The following is a 22,146-nucleotide window of genomic DNA, read 5'->3' as shown; positions in this document are numbered from 1 at the left end:
CCCTGCGCCCCGACTGGCCCGGCCCCTCCGAGCTCGGCCCTGCGCCCCGACCGGCCCGGCCCCTCCGAGCTCGGCCCTGCGCCCCGACCGGCCCGGCCCCTCCGAGCTCGGCCCTGCGCCCCGACTGGCCCGGCCCCTCCGAGCTCGGCCCTGCGCCCCGACCGGCCCGGCCCCTCCGAGCGCCCCTCGGCCCTGCGCTCCGACCGGCCCGGCCCCTCCGAGCTCGGCCCTGCGCTCCGACCGGCCCGGCCCCTCCGAGCTCGGCCCTGCGCCCCGACCGGCCCGGCCCCTCCGAGCGCCCCTCGGCCCTTCGCCCGCACTGGCCCGGCCCCTCCGAGCTCAGCCCAGCGCCCAGACTTGCTTGTCCCGTCTGAGCGCACTGCTCGGCCCAGCGGCCAGGCTCGCTGGGCTCCTTGTCCCGAGGGCTCCAATGTGCACAAAGAACCCCAGTTCGGTCTGGCCCCGTGCGCTTGCCCCCGGCACCCAGCCCTGAGCACGACATGACTGGCCCGTGGCCGTCCAGCTTTGCCAGTGCAAACAGGCTCTGCTCTCCCAGACCCACGCAGCTGCTGCTGGCAGCTTCCTCCTTGGAAGGGAGGGACCTGTGTGCCCTGCCCTCCCGCGCACTCTGCAAGGGCAGCACGGGGCCTGGGGTGTTACTGGGCACCTGGGGGCAGGGCCCAGGTGAGATCCCGGTGAGGCTGTGGGCTGGCACCAGGCATGGGAGATGGTGAGATCCTGGCACCGTCTCAAGCACCCCCCTGCCCCCCGCTGCACGTCTGAGCTAAAGCTTATACTTGGAGCAGGAGTGTCTGTGGGAACTTGGGGGCAGTGGGCCACAGGGACCAGCCATCCCTGCGTGAGGCAACAGCTCCCTGCCGGAGGGCTGACCGCACCCCTGGGCTCCAGACAGGGGGGCAGAGGTTATCCACAAGCCGAGGGCCGGGAAATCCCCAGGACCCTGTGGGTTACAGAAGGGGCTGCCCAGTCTGTCAGCCGGGATGAGCTGGATGCAGTGCGGGGGCAGGGCTGCTCTGAGCTGAATACAGAGGAGTTAGCTGTCCGCGCCAGGCCAGAAGCTGGGCCTTCTCCAGAGACAGGGCCATGGAGGCTGCCCGATGGCAGCTGCACGAGCACAGGTGGAGGGCCCCACACAGCAGCCTCTGGCCCGCGCGCTCCCCGTACCTCTGCCCCCGGGCTGAGGCGCTGAGGGCCTGGCCCGCGCGCTCCCCGTACCTCTGCCCCCGGGCTGAGGCGCTGAGGGCCTGGCCCGCGCGCTCCCCGTACCTCTGCCCCCGGGCTGAGGCGCTGAGGGCCTGGCCCGCGCGCTCCCCGTACCTCTGCCCCCGGGCTGAGGCGCTGAGGGCCTGGCCCGCGCGCTCCCCGTACCTCTGCCCCCGGGCTGAGGCGCTGAGGGCCTGGCCCGCGCGCTCCCCGTACCTCTGCCCCCGGGCTGAGGCGCTGAGGGCCTGGCCCGTGCTTCCCTCCAGCACGGCTTTGGGGCCAGGCAGGGCTGCTTCCACACTGCTAGAGGCCATTTGCACACATGGCTAGCTCCTGCTTCAGGCCCTCTCCCCCCCCCCCCGGGCATCCCCATCTCCTGCTGCTCCCCCTGGCGAGGAGACCTCCAGCACCCAGGGGCAGCCCATGCGGAGCAACGCCGAGTGATCCTCCTCCAGCCCATGGAGCTGCACCAGCCCCCTGGCACAGCAGGACCAGGGTGTGCTGCCTGGCCCTGTGATGGGGGGCTGCCCTGGGCTGCATGCAGTCTGTGCCACTGCTCTGGCTGCCCATCTCTGCCCCAGGCCTGGGGCTGTGTGCAGGAGAGATGCAGGCTGAGGGCAGCCCCCGAGCCCTGGGAACCACTTAGCTCTGTGACCGGGCCTGGGCCAGGCTGGCTTCCCCATGCCCCTTGCAAGGCAGCTCCCTGGCCCAGGGCTCTGGTCGGTCCGTTGCCTTCCCTGGTGCGAGGCCGGCAGGGACTGTGGTTCTGTGCCTGACCCTGCCGTGAGCCCAGTCTGCTTCAGTGTCTCCCTCCACCCCTGCGGCTGCTGGGCCTCAGGCCACATGGACTTGGGGGAAGATGCTGCATCACGTTGGCTGATGCCGGCACAAAGCTCCATGCAGGCTGCAGGCAGGGACCCAGCTCACTCAGCACGTCCCTGCCAGGCACCTGAAGCAGGAGTCACGTATGTGGGCACCTCACCACAGACTGGACGGGCTTCCTGGGGGCGTGATCTCCTGGGCACGAGAGCCCCGGGAGCGCAGCATCGCAGGGACCAGCACAGCTTCTCTGCACTCTGGCCTGCTGGGGCTGGAGAGCAGGGGGTCTGCCCTGGCCCCATGGCAGGCAGCAGCAGCAGGGTGCTAATGAGACCAGACGGGCACGGGCCCCGCAGGACGGGGCCAGGGGTCCTTGGTGGGGCAGGCTATGAACGTGAACCCTTGACTTGGTGCTTCCCCTGCACGAGGGGTCATGCTCTGTGCCCCGGGGGAAGCCCCAGTAGCCAGGCAGGGCTTGAGGCAAGGGGGGCGCAGCTGAGGCTGGAGGTGCCTAGCTAGGGCGGTAAAAAGGATCAGACGTCTGTTGGTTCCATGGGCCGGCGGGGCTCCGGGCCTGCTGGTGGGCGAGGTCTGACCCACTGCCATACCAGGGAGGCGGGCTCCATTGCGGGCCTCGCCCAAAGCAGAGACACTTAGGCCAAGCAGAGCTTTGAAAAGGCGTTTTTATTCCAGTGCCTAGGGACCGTTTGGGGCAAGCGAGCGCGCTGGCGGGGTGCTGCCTACCTAGCCGCCAGCTGCAGAGGTCGGTGCTCTTGGGGGGTGCCAAGTCGGGTCACTGGGGTCACACCATCCTGCAGGCAGCGCTCTGCTCGTAGCTGCCTGGCCTGGCTGAATGGCTTTGGCCAGCCGTGATTCCAGTGACTCAGCACTTGCCTACGCTTAGGGCCTGCTGGCTGGCGGCGCTGGCAGCCGCAGAATGCCCTGCTCGGGGCTGGAGCCCGCCGCCGCCCCCTTCTCAGACACAGAGCCCCAGCTGGCTTGCTGTGCCCAGCTAGCAGAATTCTAGGGCAGCCCTGCAGGGGCCGGGTGCTGCTGGCGGCTGCGGGTGCAGGAGAGCTCTACTAGGGAAGCCCATACATGGGGCGGCCTGCGCCTTTGCAATTGATGAAGCAACTCCCTAAGCTAGGTCCAGCACTGCTCTAGCTGGCGTCTCGGGGCGCCTGCCCAGAGGGCAAGAGGTCCAGTGGGTTGTGCCTGGCCCAGGAGAGCGCTGGACCCCGCCGTGCGGAGCTCAGCCATGCACACGTCCCTGCGGCGCATTAGAAACATGAAGTGGGGGGGTGCCCAGCCGTGGGCCAGCAGTAGGGCGTCTGGAGAGAGAAATCCGTCGCGATGTTAGCGAGCCTGCGAGTCCTCCTGAAGGTCAAAGCTGCCCCCTCGCCCTCCAGGCTGCTCCAGAGAGCCGGGAACTCCCCGGTCCCAAGCACTGAAGGGGAGGGGGCCTGCTGCAGCCACTCGGGGCCTCCCAAGCCAGCTGTGTGATGGGGTGACCCTGCGGCTGTCAGCTCCTCCCATCTCCCCTGCTTGTTTTACCATGTGGCGGCCGTGCCTAGGGGACATCACAACCCTCCCTGTAGGAATAACAGTACAAGGGCCCAGCCCTTCCGCGCGGCCCACGGCCACACGATCCCCTTCCTCCCTCCCTCCCGGCAGCGCTGCGAGCGCCCTGGGGCGCCCAGCTTGTCTCCCCCTCTGCTCCCCAGCCGCCTACCTCCTAGGGCCTGACGGGAGTGTCCGAGAAGACGGAGCTAACGGAGTCTGAGTCCGACTTGATCTGCAGGAGCTTGGGATTCTTGGCAGCCAGCCCGATCGTACCGCTGGTGGGCTCAAGGAACGCCACGTGCCTGCTGCTGCTGATCTTGCGGCTGGGCCCGTCGGTGGCTGGGGGGGTGCTCAGGATGGAGGACTGCGCGCTGCATTCCTGGGGAGGGCTGGGCGCAGCGGCTCGCTTGCCGCCTTGGAAGCAGTGGCAGGGAGTCAGGTACAGGTACATGAGCACTAGCACCAGGCTCACCACGCAGCCCAGGAGGGTGGTGAGGCCGGTGCTGAAGGACTCCCCGTCCAGCGTGGGATAGCGGATGGTCACGTTGACTTCGTGCGTCTTGTGGAGCTGGTGGTGCTTGCCGAGGGCCATGCACACGTACACCCCGGCGTGCCACGGCTCGGCTGCGCTGATCTTCAGGCTGCCGTTGCGGTAAACTTCAACCGTGCGATTGCTGTTGCCAGGGGGCATGATCGGCTCGTGGCGCGGAGAGACCCACAGGTAGGCGGGCGTGGCGGGCGTGCTCACGTTGCAGTTGATGAGCAGCGGGTCTCCGACGAGTGCCGTGGCGTGTGTCTCGGGGGTGCCCGGGGGCGCTCGGCTCTGCGAGCAGTTCTCAAAGATCTTCTTGTACTGGAGGAACCTCACCAGGGAGCGTGCCCTGGTGTCGGACGCCACGCACGTGTGTTCCTCCAGGAAATCCTGCACGGAGCTGAGCTGCCGCTCCTGCCACTGCCAGAACATCTGGTAGAGGGAGCAGTCACACCGCACGGGATTGTTGTGCAAGTACAGCCCGTTTCTGATGGACGCAGGCAAGGCTGCGACCTCCTCGACGGGGATGCTGCTCAGGTGGTTGGTGGAGAGGTCCAGCGTGCTCAGGTGGGGGTGCGTGAGCCCCTGCACGGCGCGGAAGGGGAAGCGGGTGAGGTTGTTCCAGCTGAGGTAGACCTTCCGCAAGCTGCGGAGCCCCACGAAGGCTCGCTCGTCCACGCGCAGGAGCCCGTTGTTGTAGAGCAGGAGCTCCTCCAGGCGCAGCAGCCCCTCGAAGTAATGCGGCTCCACGGCCCGCAGGCAGTTGGAGGACAGGTCCAGGTGGGTCAGGGCCGTGGCGTTGTGGAAGGCCTGCGGCGGGAGGGCGGCGATGAGGTTGTGGCTGAGGCGGAGGGCCTGGAGGCGAGGCAGGGCTGCCAGCCAGCGCCGGTGCAGCTGGACGAGGGCGTTGTGACTCAGGTCCAGGGCGGTGGCTGTGGGCGGCAGCGCCGCCGGCACCTGCTGGAGCCCTCGCTGGGCGCAGCTCAGGAGGTCCGAGGTGCAGATGCAGGCGCGGGGGCAGCGGGGGGCGGCGGCCGCGCACAGCTGGAGGAGCAGCAGCAGCGGGCCCGGCGGGGGCATGGTGGGGGGGGGGCCCCGGGCCGTGCCCTTCCCGAGCCGGGCCGCGCGGCCGCTATTTACCAGCCGCCGGCGAGCTCGGGGCGGGGCCCGGCGGCCAGGGCCCCGCCGATTGGTCGGCAGGAAATTTGTGAATGGCGCGTTGTTCCCCCGCGCGCCACCAGGGGGCCGGGCCCGGGGCTCGCCGCTTCCCTGCTGGGGAAACTGAGGCACGGGGAGGCGCGGCTCCCCCGAGGCCTGAGAGCGCGGCTCCCGCGCCCCGACGGCTGCTGCCAGGGCCGAGCTGCCTGGGCGCGTGCGGGAGCGGCCTGCGCCCCGGGCCAGCGGCCCTCCCTGGTGGAGCGACGCTGCTGGCCGGGGGGGGGGCGCAGGGGGCCGGGCTGCTTTAGCGGAGCCGTGGCGGGGTTGGGGGGGGGTTGCCCCGGGCGCGCTAGGGAGACCGGCGCGGGCACTCGAGGCTGGGCCGGTCCCCGCTGGGGCAGCAGAGGGCTCGTCTGTAGCTGCGCTGAGGGGTATTGGCTTGCAGCGAGGGGCCGCCTCTCGCTCCCCCCGAGGGCGGGTGGAGGCCCTGGGCTCTCGCGCCCTGTGGGGCTGCTGCGTCCCGTCCCGTCCCGCAGCCCCCAGCGTGGGGTGTGTAAGCACCTGAGCTCCGCATGGGACTCGGTCCCCTTCGGCGGGTGCCAGGGCCCGTCCCTGCGCTCACCGTACCGGCCAGGGCAGCGCGGGGGGGGGAGCCCCCAGGCCCGGGGGCTGGCCTGAGGCGCGGGGTCCTGCCAGCGCCAGGCAGCGTGCGGCATTCGCAGGCACCTGTTGGCCTAGGGGTCCCTGCAAGGGCTGGCCAGGCCGGAGCCAAGCTGGGCTCCCCCCTCCTCCATTGCCTTCCCCAGCAGCCGGGGGTGCATCTGCAAAGGGCAAGTGCCAGCCCCGATGTTCTCATGTGGGCTGTGCTGGGAGCTGGGGGAAGGGCACGTTCTCTGGGGTCCCCTGGCCCAGAGCTGTGCCCTAGCACCACGGAGAGCCAGCTGCCTTCCCCTGTCTGCGGCGAAGAGCTGGAGTTGGGCTGCCCCCCGGCCCTGGGGCAAGGGGCAGGGGCAAGTGCCCAGCAGCTGGCAGACTGCCAGCGTGCACCCCGTGGAGGCTGCATGTGCCTCTGGTTTTCTGGCGCCACGGGCTGGTTGACGGCAGCAGCCTGCGGGTGCTGTGGCCAGAAGGGAGCCCCCGGCAGCGCTGCCCAGTGGCGCTACCCTGAGGGCAGGCTTAGACCAGCGGGGCGGGAAGGGCCCGTCCTGAGGCCGCGCCTGTGAAGGGCTTGGTGCCCAGGGGGAGGTATCGGTGTCTCCTGAATGTGACCTTGAGCTGCCGCACTGACGCTGTGCCCGGGCGGAGCATCGCCCTGCAGTGCTCACGAGGCAGCAGCCGCAGCCCTGGCCCAGCGGGGGCCCCGGGAGCGATGAGCAGGCTGCCCCCAGCACACCCAGCCGGCTGTGTGTAGCGCCGTGCACGCGGGCCTGGCGCTGGCTACCCTGCCATAACCCTGCCCCCTCTCCATCGGCGCGGGGGTCAGGACCCATCTCCAATGCATCTGCCGAGTGGCGCTGGGGGGCCCAGGGCTTCGTGCAGTCGGGTTCGGGTTGGGGGTGCTGGCCCAGCCTGGAGAGCTGCTTGGGGCAGTGAGATGTTCCCGCGCAGGCCACGTCATGAGAGGAGCGGGCTCTAGTAGCGCCCCACCTCATCAGAACAAGTGGGGGCCCCTGGCATGCGGCCTGGGGGGGCTGCTCTCTGCTGCAGCGTCCTTCCTGGAGGCCACCACAGCGCGGAGCTTGACTCACCTTCCTGTCTTGCTGCAGGACGGCTTCGAGCTGAGAGCTGTGGGGGCGAGGGGCTCAGCCCGGCTGGCCGGCAGTGTGCTGGGACAGGGCCGGGTTCAGCCCTGGGCCCTCCCTGAGCAGCACTGGTTTCTGGGGCAGGGCCTCGGGCTGGCCCAGCACAGCTGCAGAGGGGGATGGGTCTGGGAGTACTTGGAAAAAGGGAGCCTCAGGCGGCAAGGCTGAGGCGCAGCCTCTGGTGAAGCCCAGCGCTGGTGCACGGAGTCCACGGGCTGGATGTGGTAGGGCCGAGGGGAGGGACCCTGGGCCCTCCGCCCCGTAACAGCTGAGGCCGGCAACCCTCTGCCTGGGCTCGGCTCTCGGGCAGGCCCTAGCGCTTTGGAAGGTGCTGGAGTGCGGCAGAGCCAGGGGCCGTTCCCTGGGACCAGTTGGCGGGCAGGGGCTGGGTCCCTTCCAGCCATTGCCTGGGGCACTGCCCCGCGCAGGGGGCGTGTGGGGCTGTAAGTCCGGAGCCGGGGCCCCAGGCCTGCTCCGGAGCCGGCGTAGGGAGCAGGGTGCGTTAAAGCCCAGCCCACAGCTCCGGCCTTGGGAACGGGGCCTCTGCATGTGCCCGGAGCGAGGCTGAGCAGCCCCCAGGCCTGCCAACAAGGGGGCCAGTTGCCCTGGGGCAGGGGCTTGACAGGAGCCCTGAGCCGCAGGGCTGGGGGGCAGAGCCAAGCCCTCTGCCGCTAGCAGCACCCTGGCCAAGGGGGGCGGGCCTGGCAGGATGCGCCAGGCTGCTGGGGGCGCTGGCAGAAGGCCTGGCCCCAGTGCCCGCCGTGGTACCTGGCGAATGCTGCGGTGCAGGCTCCTGGCCGAGAGCAGGCCCTGGCCGTGGCAGCGGGGGGCCCAGCCCTCGGCCTTACTCTGCCCCATGTGTGTTTGCAGCGGCAAGCGGGCGACGGTTGTGCTCCTGGCAGACCCCTGCTTCCAGCTCCGCTCCATCCAGTACCTGCTGGGCCACGCAGAGCCTGCCTCGCTGGGGGCCCCGGCGCCGGCCGCAGACAAGAAACACTTCTCCCTGCGCAGCTGTAAGTGCCTGCGCAGCCCTGGCGAGGGGGGGGGTGGGCCCGGGAGTGCTGCCCTGCGCTGCGCCCGACTGGCCCGCTGGGCCCTGCCGCTTCCCAGGCAGGATGGCTGGGGCGCGACGCAGCGCGGGTGGGTGCAGCAGATCGGAGCCTTGACTTGGCCAGAGCGGCCACGGCTCCCCCCTCGGGCTGACCGCGAGCCAGGGCTGCTCTGGCTACAGGCGGCTGTGGCCCCTTGGGCAGTGGGCTCACCAGCAAGGCAGGGGCCGTGCATCGCCGTAGGGCCAGGGCGCGTGGTGGCTGCCTGTCCCCTCCAGCCCTGGGGGAGCTGGCAGAGCAGCCCCAGGGCCCGGCAGCGGAGTGCCCATGGGGGCCTGGCTGAGCTGCCATGGGCATGTGTCATGGAGCCTGGTCTTCCCCCAGCTTTTGGGGCAGGTCCCTGTTGGAGGCTTGTACTGGTCCCTGGCCCGTGCTGGGGCCCGAGCTGCTCCCTTGGCTCCAGGCCCAGCTGTGCTGTCAGGAAGCCCTTGGCCCAGGGGGTGTTGTGTGGGGCTCCTGCACCCCATGGCCATAGCTCTGGGCTGGTTCTCCCCCCCATGAGCAGGGCCTGGCCGCATGCTGCCCCCCTTCCCCCACCCCCGCAGTGCAGGGCAGCCCCTCAGGCCTTTTCCCTGCTCCCTAGGAAGCTGCCCAGCCTCTCCTCTTGGCCATGCTACCCCCCCCCAGCCACTGCCCTGGGTCTCGACCCTCCCTTGCCCTGCGGACCAAGGCACGGACACCTTGGGCTTCCCTAGTGCCCCCAGCCCAAGGCACGTGGTTGGATGCTGCCTTTGGGCCCTCGACACACCCCGCTCTGCTCCAGGGAGGCTGGGCAGCTCCCCCACCCCTGGGGTGTCCCCTTGGGCTGGCCAGGCCCCTTCACTTCAGCCCGTCTCTGCAGACACAGACTACATCAGCCTGGCGGAGCTGGCCAAGGTGGAGCGGATGCTGAGGCACCTGAGTGAAGAGTCCAAGCAGGCAGCAGCCTCCACGCTGGTGAGTCCCGGCCAGCAGGCCCCTGCCTCTGCTTGGCCCAGCCACTGGCAGCGGGGGGGTGCCGTGGGCTGGGCTGAACACTCCACCTCCATGCTCGGGGCGGGAGCCGCCGACGCTCTTGGCCAAAGCTGAGCAGGATGCTCCCAGGCAGGCTGAGGCCAACTGCCCTGGCGCAGCCACACGGCGGCTGCTGGCCGGGTACCAGGGGCCGGAGATCTGGCTCGGGGGGGGGGAGGGAGGGCACTGGGCTCAGGCGGTGCCTGCAGCTGCTCCCTGAGGCCGGCTGATGCTTTGCAGCCCACCAGCGAGGAGGACCTCTGCCCCATCTGCTACGCGCACCCCATCTCTGCCGTCTTCAGGCCCTGCTCCCACAAGTCCTGCAAGTGAGTACCAAGGGCATCTGCCCTGCCCCCCCACACACAGCGGGGCTGGAGTCTGGGCCAGGCCCTGCTGGGCTGCGTGCGGCTCCCTCCCAGCACGTGCTGTCCTTGCAGAGCCTGCATCAACCAGCACCTGATGAACAACAAGGACTGCTTCTTCTGCAAGGCCGTCATCACCGGCGTGGACGACTTCACCAAGCCGGCCAGCTCCTAGGGCTGAGCCGGCCCGCGGCTCCTTCCCCGCTGGAGGCTAAGGGAGCAGCCTGCTCTGGTTAGTTGTGGGCCTGCCTGTGGCCTAGCCCCCTGGCTGAGGAGGGCAAGGGCCAGCTGCAGCTGGGGAGATGCTGCTCCCGCCCTGCCTAGAGCTGCCCCCTTCTGTGGGTCCGGCCTGTTAAGCAGGGGTGGGGCAGGGAGGCCCAAGGGGGGACTGCTGGAGCCAGCTGGTGCAGCCTCAGCTGCTGCTCTTTGCCCATGGGGTGGGGCTGGGCTGAGCAGCTGGGCTGAGCGGGCTTGGTGTGGGGTGGGGGTGGTGTGGCCAGCCACGGGGACTGCTCAGTGCTGTGTTATCGGCCCCAGCTGGGCCCTGCCTGGCCTGGGGAGCATTAAATTATTCTCCTGAAGCCACGGAAGCTTGTGTGTGCAGCCTGGGACTGGGGCGGAAGGGGCTTGAGCCAGCCAGCGCCTGCTCAGCCCAAGAAGGCAACGGGGCTGCCAGCTCGTTCCCAGTGTCTCTGTATTGGGTGAGGCCCACACAGCTGCCCTTGGGGCCAGCCCTCAGGCCAGGCTGGGCACAGCTGTGGCCCCTGCTTCCCGCACACCAGTCTCCACGCTCCAGTGCAGAGTGTCCAGCCCCGCTGGGCCGCTCATCTCTCCGGGCCGGGGCTCCACGGGGCAGCGGGCTGGCAGCCCCCTGGGCCCGCGCTGCCTGCTACATGATGATGCGCGGCTCCGGCACCGACTCGGCGATGGACTTGTGCGGCAGCACGTTGGCCCCGTTGAGGTAGAGCTCGTCATTGACAATCACGTCCTCGCCCAGCACCGTCACGTTCTCCATGCGCACCTGGCCGGGACAGCCCCGTCAGCAGCCGCCCCGGGAGCCTTCCCCCCCGCATGGCTCAAGGAGAACCCCTCCCGCACTGGGAGCTGTCTGAGACCCCTCCCCCCCACGGCATGGCCCCAGAAGACCCCCCCCCTCCCCGGCAATGGGAGCTGTCAGACACCTCCCCCCCACGGCATGGCCCCAGAAGGACCCCCCCCCAGCAATGGGAGCTGTCTGAGACCCCTCCCCCCACGGCATGGCCCCAGAAGGACCCCCCCCCCCCGCAATGGGAGCTGTCAGACACCTCCCCCCCACGGCATGGCCCCAGAAGGACCCCCCCCCCCTCCCCGGCAATGGGAGCTGTTGAGACGCCTTCCCCCCCACCCAGCTTGGCAGAGCCCTCCCCTCCCCTTGCTGGGCTGGCCCGGCGGGAGGACCCTTTCTCTCCCCCTCCCCCCCCCCACCACTGGGCTGGGAGGCACCAGCTCTTTCCTGCTCAGGAGGACTCAGGCCACCCCCCCAAGCCAGACGCTCCAGGGGCGAAGGCCGTGCAGGCAGGGACTGGGCCCAGGCCACTCACCCACTGGCCCACAGCCGAGCGCCAGCCGACAATGCAGGACTCCAGCCAGGAGTGGGAGCGGATGCGGGAGCCTCTCAGGATGGTGCAGCGCTTGATCCGGACCCCGTCCTCCACCACCACCCCTGCGCCAATGGTGACGTTGGGGCCAATGGAGCAGTTCTCCCCAATCACGGCACTCGGGTCCTGGAAAGGGAGAGGCAGGGGGTGGGGGCCAGGGCCGCCCTGGGAGCCCAGAGCAGCCAGCAGCCCTGCTGAACGCTGCCAGGCCCGAGCGAGGCCAGCCCCCCCCCCAGCTCAGCCTGCCTGGCTGCCCCCTGCCCCATTCCCCGCCTGCAGGAGGGGCCAGCCCACCCAGGCCTAGGGCAGCTGCTGTGCTCAGCCCTCAGGCTGCCTTTACTGCGCGCGAGCCGGCTCAGAGCGCGGGGCCCAGCACGTCCCATGGAAGGGGGCCCCACCCCACACTCACCACCAGCACGTTCCCCACGAAGCCGGGGCCTGTGTGCAGCCTCTCCGGGTGCTGGGCCCGCAGCGACTGCAGGAACATGCACATGCCCGTCAGAAAGTCCTTGGGCTGCCCGATGTCCATCCAGAAGCCTGCAGGGACAGAGCAGCCTCACAGCACGCAGGGGGCAGAGCCAGGCCCATCCCTGCACGGGCTGAGGAGTTTCCCACAGGGGACAGCTCCAGTCCCACAGCCGGGCGGAGGGGGGGAGGGGAGGGCCGGGGCGGGGTCCCTTACCCTGCAGCTCCATGGCATAGAGCTCCCCATCCCGAGCCATCACGGGGAAGATCTCCTTCTCTATGGAAGTGGGCCGCAGCTGCAGACAGACACAGGCCCCGTCAGGGCACCCTGCGGACTCCGTTAACCCGGGTGCCCTGCCCTGGTTCCATCCCCCACCTGCTGGGATTCCCCCACCGCCCTCTCTGCTGCACAGACCCCCACCTGGGGAGGGCCAGGCCACATGCACCCCTTCCTCCCGCCCCCAGGCATCAGCCCCAGCTCCCACCTGGATTCTGCGCAGGAGGCTGGGGTTGAAGATGTACATGCCAGCGTTGATCTTATTGGAGACGAACACCTGGGGCTTTTCCACGAAGCGGTGGATGCGTCCTGTCTCCGCCTCGCACACCACCACCCCGTACTTGGAGGGCTCTTCCACCTTGGTCACCTGCAAGGCACCTCGTGGATGGGCTCTGCCCGGCCAGCACTACCCTGGCCAGGAGAGGGGCACAGACTTGCCCTTTTTACAGGCAGGGAAACTAAGGCACAAGGAAAGGACTTGTGCAGGGTTGCATAGGCCAGGGGTGGGCAATAATTTTTGCAAGGGGGCCACTTCAGGAATTTTGGAAGGGGCGGGGCCTCAGGCACAAGGGGGCTGTTCCCTCTGGCTGCAACCCACCCCGGTGGGGGGAGAAGCCTTTGGCTGCTCCCTAGGCCCTGACTGGGCGGGGGAGGGAGGATGGAGAGCACCTGAAGCCTTTGCCCTCTAGGCACCCTTGATGGTGGGAGACTTTGCACAGTCCCCTGCCCCCAGGTCTCGATTGGCCTGGGGGTGGGGGAGCAGCAGACCCTATCTTGCCCATAGGCAGGCCCAGTTCTGCCCGCTGGAGGCAGGGGGTCTGGAACCGGGGGAGGGGGTGTCACAGAAGCCGTGGCAGTAGCAGGGACTGGGAAGCTGGTAAGGAGGTTGGTTCCTGCACTGCAAAATGAAGGGGCAGCACCGACTTCCAAGTGTGGAGCTGAATTGCGCCTTAGGAGTCTTGCTCCTCCTCTTCCTCCAGAGGCCCTGCCTCCTAGCCAGGGCACAAGCCAGCCCAGGGCTCTGATAGGAGCCAACCAGGCAACTGGGGGACCCCTAAACCCTCCACCTGGTACGGGCTGGGGCCTGCCCCACCCCACCCCAGCCAGGGCAGGTGGAGGGCTCCTTTTACCCCAGCCCGGCTTCAGTTTCTAGACTAGTGGGGGGCCTGGCCTCCCGCTGTTCCACAAGCCCCGCACGCCTGGCTGTGCTCTATGCCCCAGGGGCAGGGGCCAGGCTGTTCCCGCCCCCCCAGAGCCAGCCTTGGGCACTCACCACGATGGTGCCCTCCTTGCCATGATGCTTGTGGAAGCGCACCATGTCCGAGAAGGGGAAGTCGCAGATCACGTCGCTGTTCAGGACAAAGAAAGGCTCCGAGCTCTCGGCCAGCAGCTCCCGGGCCAGCGCCAGCGGCCCCGCTGCGGAAGGAGCATGGCTCAGAGAGAGCCGGCAAGGCCAGGCTCCCCACTGAGACCCAAGAGCGGGCACAGCCCCCCTGCGCTGAGCCATCCCCGGCACAGGAGCACTGGGCTGAGCAGCCCCACCCCCGCCCGAGAAAGAGCATGAGCAGGTGGCCAGGCCCGCACGGAGCACACGGGGCGGGAGACTCACCTGTGCCCAGGGGCTCCTTCTCGTGGGACAGGGAGATGTGAATGCCCAGCTGAGAAAGGCAACAGAATCCAGGGTCAGCAGGGGGGACGTATCAATGGTCCTACCCGCGCTCAGCCCCGCAGCTCCCCACCCCGACGTGCACCCGCCCCAGCCCCCCCCACATTCAACCCCGGCCTCACCCGCTGCTCCTGCTCCCGCATTGCCCCCTCCAGCACCTCGGACATGTAGCTGACAGCCAGGATCACATGATTGACGCCCGCCTGTCGGGGAAGGGGTGAGTGAGAGCGGGACGGGAGAGCGCACAGGACTTAGCAAGGAAGGGGCGGGGGCGGGGCATGGAGCCTGACGGGCTCATTGCAGAATTACACCAGCGGCTTGGGGGGCAGGGGCAGGGTGGGGGGCGGGGCCGGGGGTCCAGGGGGGCGGGGCCGGGGCCCGAGGGGGCGGGGTACCTGGCGCAGCGCCTCGAGCTGGTGCAGCAGGATGGGCTTGTTGCAGAATTCCACCAGCGGCTTGGGGGTGCTGAGCGTGAGGGGCCGCAGGCGCGTGCCGTAGCCGCCCACCAGGATCAGCGCCTTCATGGCGGCCGCTGCGGGGAGCGACACGTCAGACGCGGGAGCCGGGGGCTCGCCAAGGCCCCGCCCCCGGGCCGAGCCGCCCCGCCCGCTCCCCGGAGGCCCCGCCTCTTGCCCCGCCCGCGGTCACTCGCTGGCCTCCTCACCCATCGGCTCGGGCGGGGCCAGGCCGGGCCGCTCGACCAATCCGAGCCGCAGACGTCTCCCCCACAGCCCTCCCTGCCGACCAATCACACAGCACGCAGCGACGTTCCCATAGTGACCGCAAACGTCACAGGAACGACTGCCGGCGCGCTAGGTGACGTTTTCATGCCGGAAGAGCCACGTCTCAGCACCTAATCCCCGCCCCTAGCGACCTGGAGCCCCGCCCCGCGCACCCTCGGCCCCGCCTCTTGCAGCGCCCGGGCGCCCCCAGCGCACGTGGCCGCCGGCCCGGGCTCCCCGGTGCGCCAGGCGCCCCCACAACCCCTGCGGGGCGGGGCTGCTGCACGTGACAGGGCTCCGGCAGGGCCGCTAGCGCCGTAGCGGCTGAGCGAGAGGGGAAGGGCAGCCGGGTCCGTAGCAGCGCTCCGCTCCTGCAGCAGCCCCCATGACCCCACCCAAGAGCAGCAGGCAAGCCCTGCGGCAGGGGCTGGGCCTGGGACAGGTCTGTTTGGCCCACGCCTGAAGTCACCCAGCCTCACGCTCCCCAGGGCTCGCCCTACCTTCGGGCAGCACCCAGCTCACAGGCAGGAAGATCCTGCTGTTCCGGGTGGCCCATGCCTCTGTGCAGGGAGCTCTGCTGAAAGATGGCCAAGCCCCAGTGTCACTTCACCCATTCAGCTGTCTCTGTTGAAGACCCCGCCCTAGCTGCGGTGGGCACTCCTAGAGCCTACCGGCTACCAGAAGTTGGAGAAGATACCAGCACAGAGGTGCACTCACTGATAAATGTCTGACAGCATTTATTTGTATATACATGACTTGAGAGACAGCAGGAGAGGTAACGCTGCAGCGGGTGGAGCACAGGTACTGATACTTTTCATGCCCATAAGCTCAACTTGGCCCAGTAAAGTAGGGCTGAAAATTCTAAAAATACACAGGAAATGTTTGAAGACAATGTAATGCCGAATACCTCCCAGACGAGTCAAAGGTCACAGAGCAGGAGAGGGTAAAAGCTCTCTGCTTCAGAGGCCCCTCCCTTCCGCTAGTAACAATCCCTCCTACACTTCCCCTGGACTCCGCCACACCTGGACCTTTCAAGTACAAAAGCATTTTGCTCCTGAGATAAACATGCAACAACAGTACAAAGACAAACACTGAGTCAGAACTTCTGGTTCGGGGACTCCGGTCTAGGTAGAGTCTGGGAGTGGGAAAGGAGGGAAAGGGCCCATTATAAAATGAGAGTCACAGGACTAGAGTCTCAGCTATCACCCCTGCTCTCCACTTGAACATGGACGTTTGGCCTAGAGAGCAAGCAGCAGAACCAGGCTGCTTGCATCACACTGGAGCAGCGCATGTGAACAAGCTGCTCCCTCCACAGATTGCACCTGCACAGGGGCCAGCAGCAGCTTTAGCTGAAGGGTTAGGTGTGTGCTGGCAGACTGACACTGACACATGGCTCTGGGCTGGGGAAACAGCCGCAAGCAGAGCCATCACCACCTCTAGCAGCCACTGCTCCTCCACTGGCTCCCTGACAACCTGCAGGAGCAAGGGGCATGCAGGTGGGCCCTGAGTCAGGGGTTGGTCCTCTGTGGGGACAGGTTGGTTTGGCAGCCTGGGGTGCAGGAATGAGTTAAGTTACAGCTGGCTGCCCTTGACAGCTCCAAGGGAATTGGGTCCTGCTGTTTCCCTGCAGCTTTTGCGCTTGTAGGAGAGGTGGAGTCAAATTCACAGACACTGCACGGAACGTGCTGCCCGCTTCTGAGCCTGCTGGGTTGGTGCAGATTTCAACAGCTCCACCGAAAGACTTCAAAGCCTTTGATCTGGGCACTAGCATCCAGAGCTTGCACTTCTCCAAGCTACTAGCTAGGGAAAGGGGCTTCCACTCCCATTGACACAGCAAGCAACAGGGACATCCCACACTTCCCCAAGCCAGCAGCAACCCCGCCGTATCCCCACGGCTTCAGGCGATAAAACAAGCTCCTTGCCCCCTGCCAACCGAAGTGTGTTTATCTAAGCACAGTCTTGTAAGACCAGGGACAGAGACCCTGCACTGAGAACAGGCTCTAGCAGATCCCGCTGTTGCTCAAGACTGACTGGCTATGGATTCCAAAAGGCTCCTTCTATGGAAATTCTGCAGCTGGGTGTGAAATGGTCACCGGCTGCTCTGTCCCAGTAGGGCAGGCCTGCAGGATGGGTGCAACACATGCAAAAGAGCTGTTTAGGAAAGAGGCACCCCCGCACTCTGTCTGCATTTAAACACAAGGGTGCTCAGTGGAAAACCTGCAGGACCCTCCTGCCTCTTTGTGGCACATGAACCAATTACAATGTTGCTCCCCAGGCAGGGCAGAAAACCCCCTTTTCACCTGACCTTGGCTCTGGGGCTCTATTTCACCACACTGACAACAGAGTCCATCTTTCAAGGGGAGTGGCCTGACAAGGGCTTTGCTAACTGCAGGAATAGCTAAGGAGAGGACTGGCCTAGACGCAACTGGCAGACTGCTGGAGGGACTCCTGGGCCCAGAGGGGGGAGGAGACTTGCTACAGTGTTAACAGCAAGTGCTCTAACTTTGGCCATGCTCGGTCCTGCCTAAGTAACTAGTAAAGTAACAATCTCTGCCCAACAGCAACAGAGCCCGTGCCTGGACAGAGGAGCGGAGAACACCCTGTCTGGGCCGACTTCATCCCTTTTCTGCAAGGCAGGGCACGCTGCCAGGCCTACCAGGAGTCCCTTCCTGCCTCGGGAGCAGCCAGCACACAGCTTGCTACTGGGTCCCCAGATCCCACCTCGAGAGCAACAGCCCCACACCTATCCAGACAATCAACTGCAAAGAGCAGATGAGGACGACCTGAAGCCTTTCTCCAGTAACCTCCTCTGCTCAGCTGCAGGATGCCCATTGGGCTGCTAACTCTCCCTGGACTGAGAGCTGGATGTGAACTTGCCTCCCCTTCATGGGGCATGCTCTGGCAGCTCATCCCACCAGCCATGCAGCTACTGAGGCGGCTGCGGAGAGGGTGCCAAGGGGCATGCTGATAGTGTCGGGGGGGGGGGGGGGGGATTAGCAGGAAAACAGCCACCCCATTTGTGCTCTAGGCCAGGTAACCAACTCAAGCCTCCAGCAGCCCAGGGCACTCGCCCTCATCTCCTGCCCTGCCCGTGCCACGACACTCAGCTCGAGGGGAAGGGGCCCTGTGCTTTGTGCTCATGCTAGGTAGCATGCGGCACTGGCAAAACGAAACCCTGGGTGCCTTTTGGTTCTTTATGAACCCGCAAACGGATTCTGGCTCAAGGCTATCCACAAGCTCCGGGACCTGTCAGAGCGGGAAGTCACAAGGACCCAAGCAGAAGTGCACCGTGTTGCGTGTATACAACTCACGTACTGGCAGGCACTCCCACACAGCCCAGCTGGAACCAGGAGGTAAGACGGGAGGTGCTGGTCCAAAGCCACCAGGCAAGCATCACCAGGGTGGCAATAGCACTGCAGTGCAGGATCCTGCAGAAGGCAGGAGAGCTGCGAAACGCCCCTCCCCCATCACCCCTCTTCCCTCAGCACCACACAAGGGGGGCAACAGGAGCAAGCAGCTACATGTGGAGCCCCTCTCCTTCCCCTACCGCCAGAGCCGGGCCACTGAAGGCGGCCGGCTACTAGACTAGGGCTTGCTGGGTCACACTGCACAAGGACCCCAATGCATTTCTGCCCAGCGAGCTTGGAGAGGGGGAGCGAGAGCCACGCCCCACACAGGAGGGGGGAGGCATCTGGCCGGGGCCTTACTGCATCCGGTAGGGGTGCAGCCCCCGTCTGCACAGGCTTTGGCTTTAACCACGCTCAGCAGAGATGGGGCTGTGCGAAGCTTTAGTACACGCTCAAGCACCCTTCCCTCCCCCCAGTAACAGGCCCCAAGCCCTGCACCCTGTCCATCTGTCCCCCAGCAGATAGGCCCAGGCCCCTCTGACAGCGCACACCGAGCCACGAGTGGAGAGCAGGGCCAAAGCGTAGCCACGCTGTAGCCAGCTCGCCATACCCAGCTCCACACAAGCCCAGGCAGGGAGGGAAGAGCTTCCAGCTGGGGGCTAGGCCACTGGTTCACCCACTTCTGCCAGCCCCCCACTCCAGCACAGGACTAAGACAACATGATGAGCACGGCCTGGAGCCCTGGGACCAGCTCCAACTCCTCCCTCACTGACTCCACTAGGCTCCTGAATTCCCACCCCTCGGCCAGGGAGCGCGAGGGGCTGTCCCAGAGGGTTCAAACCAGACCCAGCACTGTGCCGCAGGACCCAGCCCAGCTCTTGTGCCTGTTCCACGCAAACACAGGCTGGGACTAGCCCGATACACCCAGTGAAACAGCTGGGAGGGGAAGTTACTTCCCTGTCAGCGCTGCTGTCAGCCGAGGGGCTGCACGCTCATTGGACCAGTGCGCAGAGGTAGAGGCAATTTCACACTTGCCCCGCCCTCCTGGCCCTGCACAGCTTTCTCTGCCAGTGGCGACGGGCGGTAGCTCAGCCTCCCACACTGGCTCCACAGCAGCTCATGGGGCAGGGCGGGTCCCCCATTGCCTCAGCTGTGCAATGGGTTCGTTCGAGTGTTTATTCCCGCCCGTCGCGGATGCTGCGCCGCAATGCCCAGACTGGGGAAGATAAGTGTCTCGCTCACTCTCAGCCCGGGGCAGAGCTGGCTGCACCACTAGCTGGTACCTTAGAAGCAGCATGAGTGCAGAGCCATCAGCCCCATGGACGCTGGCTCATCTGACCCAATGCCCTTTCCATAGGGCAGAAGAGGCTCAAACCAAAGGCTCTGCTGGGGCTTCTGGGGAGCAGTGGGAACCCGCATCTCCACCCTAAAGGGCTGGTTTGCGCCTCCCTTCCTGAAAGCACCCATAATGTAGAGATCCATGCCCAATAAGAGAGGGGCCGCCATCTCCAGTGTGGCAGAGATCCTCGTAGTCCTCACTCAGCTCTTCCAGCCCCAGGGACAGTTACAAAGAAGGGAGCCAGCGAACCGTGAATACCAAAGTCGTTTGCTTTTTCCTGCTCCCGCAGCCAGGGTAGGAATGAATGGGCACAGCCCAGGGCTACTGGTTCTCCTCGCGTAGCTGTTCCATGATGGTAATGAGGCTTTCCAGCCCAAATACATAGCCCATGTCGGGTCCATCGTGCACAGTGGGGTCATCCCGAAACCCTTTGAACGTGCTATGTGCAAAGTCAATCATGCGCACATCTATCTTGGGCAGGCCGGGGCGGCCGGGCTCTGTGCTGGTGTCATCCTGCAGGGTCTCCGGGAGAGCGCTGTCCACCCGCTTCAGGCGCATTTCTGCCCTGCGCTCCGCAAACATGCCTGCCCTATTGTCCTTCCCATCATAGATGATGAGGAGAGAGCTGGAGTAGAAGCGGTAGGACGCCTGCCTCTCCAGCACAGCCTTCAGGCTCCGCAGCTTGGCGAGGATGGGCTCAAAGAGGTCCTTGCGCAGCTCCAGGCCATTGTGGAGGTACTGGCAGAGGGCACTGCGGAACCCCTCGATGGAGAGCGCGCGGCCATAGTACTTGTTTCTGCACAGGTAGTGCCCGGTGTCCAGCTGATAGACCTAGAACACCAGAGCTCAGGTTAGCTGGGGAGCACAGGTCGTGGAAGCCCTTTGGTAACCTGCCCTCTCACTGCCTGGCCGGGTTTAGAGAGCGGCACACCCGTCAGCACAGCCGTGTGTCCAGAGCGAGGCGGCAGGGAGGGCCTTCACGGCAGTAGCTGAACCACTCGGAACAGAGGGACTGCTAAGGGGGGCTGCCCCCTGTGTGGCAGATGACTAACCTGCAGCACTCACGGCTGCAGAATCCGATTCTCAAAAAGGACTAAGCCCTCCACCGTGAGCAGCATCTCCCCTCATGCCAGCCAGGGTGGAGCACGGGCCACACAACCCTTCTGCGGCAGGACACACTGAGGTGGGAAGAGAGGACCCCCCCCCCCCCCCGGACAGGGAGCCGCAAGTGGTCTGGGACAGTGAAAGATGCAGGAACAGGCGTCATCAGCCTGGCTGGATTTTAGCCCTTCTCTGGAACACTCCCTACATGTGGCTCCTGTGCGCAGCAGGCCAGGGCCCAGCCCCGAGAGAAGTGCAGGGAAGTGGGGGGAGGAGCAGCCTGCACTCTCGGGAGCACATGAGCACTGGCAGGCTGCCCAGGGCTGCGAAGGAGGACGTGTCACACGAACCCTGCCCAGCAGAAGGCACTCCCCTGCTGTGCTTCCCCCAGGGGGCTGGGGGTGTTGAAGGAGGTGAGGGGCCACATGCTGCCCCAGAGAAGCCCAGGGTGCTGTACCTGCATTCCACAGACTCTCACGCCCAGCGTGGCCGAGGTGCTCTGCTCACACTTCTTCATCTGCCGAGCAGCCTTCTCTTCAGAAGCATCATCTCCATGCTGCCTGGTCCCCATCTTCAGGTCAAGCACACAGGGAAATCGGAAATGGTGCACCACGTTCTCCAGCAAAAGGAACTCTGAGAAACTCTGTCAAGGAGACTTCACCTCTCCAGCTGCCAACCACCCAGCCCCTCCCAGAGAGTCACAGGCCAGGGAGTGGGTGCACAGGGACAAAGGGGAGCCAGTGTCAAAGCAGTCAGGGGGGAAGGAGACCAGCAGGAAGAAAAGGAAGGGCACAAAGGAGACAGAGAACAGGGAAGACCACTCAAGGCCTAACCATGTTCCACACGTGTGGAATGAATTTTGTTATGTGCACCAGTCTGGAGGTGATGCAACACGGCACATTGCCCCTACATCAGTGCACGTGACAATTAATGTGGTACACATGGGGCCAAGGGGCTTGGATTGCAGTGCAGGGGGGAGGTAGGTGGGCTCTGAGTTGGGGTAGGGGGTGAGAGATTTGGGGTGCAGGCTGCAGCAAGGGGAGAGGGCTCTTCCTCAGCTCTCAGCCCGCCACAGCAGGTCTGGGCCATGCACCTCTCCCCACCTGCTATGGGCTGCCTGGGCTGTGGCGTGGCTAAGGGGAAACGTAGGGCAGTCAAACATGAGCCCAGTCTGTGCGACGACCTTGTGAGACCAATGGCACCTGGCCAGCAGGCACTGCCAGACACTGCCACAGGGCAGGTGCAGGAGCAGTGGTACAGCTGGCTCTGCTTGGCTGGCTGCTGAAGGGAACGTGTGCTCCGGCCATGATCCAAGGAAGAGGTGCTGGCCATGCCTTGCAGAGGCGGGAGGCCCTGGCGCTGGCACTAGCAGCTGCTCTGGCTCTGCTCGCTGGAGGATACTGTAGAGCTTTCGGTCCTTGGACTCGGATCGCATGCGGCTCAGCTGCTGCTTGTGGCAGCGCAGACTCCAGGGGTTGTAGCTGATCTTCTCAGAGCTCAGGCCACTGTTCCCGTCCAGCATCTGAAACGGAACATCGGAATGGATGTGCAGATCCGCCTTGGGGCTCTTTGCTTCTTGAATGCTGCTGGCACAAAGAAGAGAAGACACGCATGCTGGGGAGTCCTTGACTAGACAGCTAGCCTCTCTGACTGCCCCCCAATCCCATCCCCCGGCCCAGCAACACTCGTCTCTGGCCTCAGCAGTTCTTCCAGGGCCTCCCTGCTGTTGGTACGTTGCAGGAGCAGGGCCCGGGGGAGGGGACAGCCTTCTGGAAGGGGAACCTTCCTCTAGACCACCCCAACAAGCAAAGGCAGCTAGTCCCCAGGGGCCTTGTGGCTCCAGCCTGAGCATACTGAGGGGGATGAGGGACCTGGGAGTGCAGGCTGCTTTGGGGCTGCAGAAGGGAGAGGGGCTCCCCATAATCTCTCCCCACCATGGCTGGTCCAGGCTGGAGGTGGAGGGCGGGGAAACCAGCTCGGGCAGAGGGAGACAGCACACCAGCGACCCCACCAGCACCGCTTGGGCCAGT

The 22,146-nt window shown here is 66.1% G+C and overlaps 4 protein-coding genes across 11 annotated transcripts in view; 1 reads left to right on the top strand and 3 right to left on the bottom strand.

The window, feature by feature from the left end:
• RNF123 (ring finger protein 123) overlaps nucleotides 1-10,143 on the top strand; it is a 52,490-nt gene extending 42,347 nt beyond the window's left edge. For all 3 annotated transcript variants that reach the window (XM_075939581.1, XM_075939579.1, XM_075939580.1), the window contains exons 36-39: nucleotides 7,969-8,111; nucleotides 9,049-9,143; nucleotides 9,441-9,526; nucleotides 9,638-10,143. In XM_075939581.1, coding sequence (XP_075795696.1) covers nucleotides 7,969-8,111; nucleotides 9,049-9,143; nucleotides 9,441-9,526; nucleotides 9,638-9,737 — 424 coding nt within the window. In that variant the 3' untranslated portion in view covers nucleotides 9,738-10,143. The remainder of the gene's footprint in view (nucleotides 1-7,968; nucleotides 8,112-9,048; nucleotides 9,144-9,440; nucleotides 9,527-9,637) is intronic.
• AMIGO3 (adhesion molecule with Ig like domain 3) lies at nucleotides 2,709-5,566 on the bottom strand. The gene is made up of 2 exons (XM_006119659.4): nucleotides 3,776-5,566; nucleotides 2,709-3,374 (listed from the first exon to the last, which is right to left on the bottom strand). Exon 1 carries the CDS (start codon nucleotides 5,216-5,218, stop codon nucleotides 3,779-3,781), a length of 1,440 nt encoding a protein of 479 aa, XP_006119721.2. The 5' UTR covers nucleotides 5,219-5,566; the 3' UTR covers nucleotides 2,709-3,374; nucleotides 3,776-3,778.
• A 96-nt stretch (nucleotides 10,144-10,239) lies between the features above and the next one.
• On the bottom strand, nucleotides 10,240-14,227 carry GMPPB (GDP-mannose pyrophosphorylase B). 2 transcript variants are annotated; one of them, XM_075939604.1, is made up of 9 exons: nucleotides 14,003-14,227; nucleotides 13,730-13,810; nucleotides 13,551-13,599; nucleotides 13,215-13,357; nucleotides 12,150-12,308; nucleotides 11,882-11,960; nucleotides 11,609-11,736; nucleotides 11,143-11,364; nucleotides 10,240-10,583 (listed from the first exon to the last, which is right to left on the bottom strand). In XM_075939604.1, exons 1-9 carry the CDS (start codon nucleotides 14,129-14,131, stop codon nucleotides 10,452-10,454), a joined length of 1,122 nt encoding a protein of 373 aa, XP_075795719.1. In that variant the 5' UTR covers nucleotides 14,132-14,227; the 3' UTR covers nucleotides 10,240-10,451. The 2 variants fall into 2 exon arrangements, with proteins under 2 accessions (XP_075795719.1, XP_075795720.1); XM_075939605.1 differs by having other exon boundaries at nucleotides 11,143-11,325; nucleotides 14,003-14,224.
• Nucleotides 14,228-15,049: 822 nt separating this feature from the next.
• IP6K1 (inositol hexakisphosphate kinase 1) overlaps nucleotides 15,050-22,146 on the bottom strand; it is a 36,342-nt gene continuing 29,245 nt past the window's right edge. For 4 of the 5 annotated variants that reach the window (XM_075939597.1, XM_075939596.1, XM_075939598.1 and 1 more), the window contains exons 4-6: nucleotides 21,518-21,702; nucleotides 20,574-20,749; nucleotides 15,050-19,846 (exon numbers count right to left, since the gene is read on the bottom strand). In XM_075939597.1, the coding sequence (XP_075795712.1) occupies nucleotides 19,337-19,846; nucleotides 20,574-20,749; nucleotides 21,518-21,702 (871 nt within the window). In that variant the 3' untranslated portion in view covers nucleotides 15,050-19,336. The remainder of the gene's footprint in view (nucleotides 19,847-20,573; nucleotides 20,750-21,517; nucleotides 21,703-22,146) is intronic. The other variant, XM_075939599.1, reaches the window with a different exon arrangement.

Source organism: Pelodiscus sinensis, chromosome 11 (genome assembly GCF_049634645.1).
Source record: "Pelodiscus sinensis isolate JC-2024 chromosome 11, ASM4963464v1, whole genome shotgun sequence".
Classification (NCBI taxonomy): Eukaryota; Metazoa; Chordata; order Testudines; family Trionychidae; genus Pelodiscus; species Pelodiscus sinensis.
This window is presented reverse-complemented; position numbering and strand designations above follow the sequence as displayed.

Coding starts and splice junctions, on each gene's coding strand:
- GMPPB (XM_075939604.1), bottom strand. CDS start 14,131: ATGAAGGCGCTGATCCTGGTGGGCGGCTACGGCACGCGCCTGCGGCCC. Junction 13,358..13,550: donor GAAGGAGCCCCTGGGCACAG/GTGAGTCTCCCG, acceptor CTCCTTCCGCAG/CGGGGCCGCTGGCGCTGGCC. Junction 11,365..11,608: donor TCGTGGGGAACGTGCTGGTG/GTGAGTGTGGGG, acceptor CTGGGCTCCCAG/GGCGGCCCTGGCCCCCACCC.
- AMIGO3 (XM_006119659.4), bottom strand. CDS start 5,218: ATGCCCCCGCCGGGCCCGCTGCTGCTGCTCCTCCAGCTGTGCGCGGCC.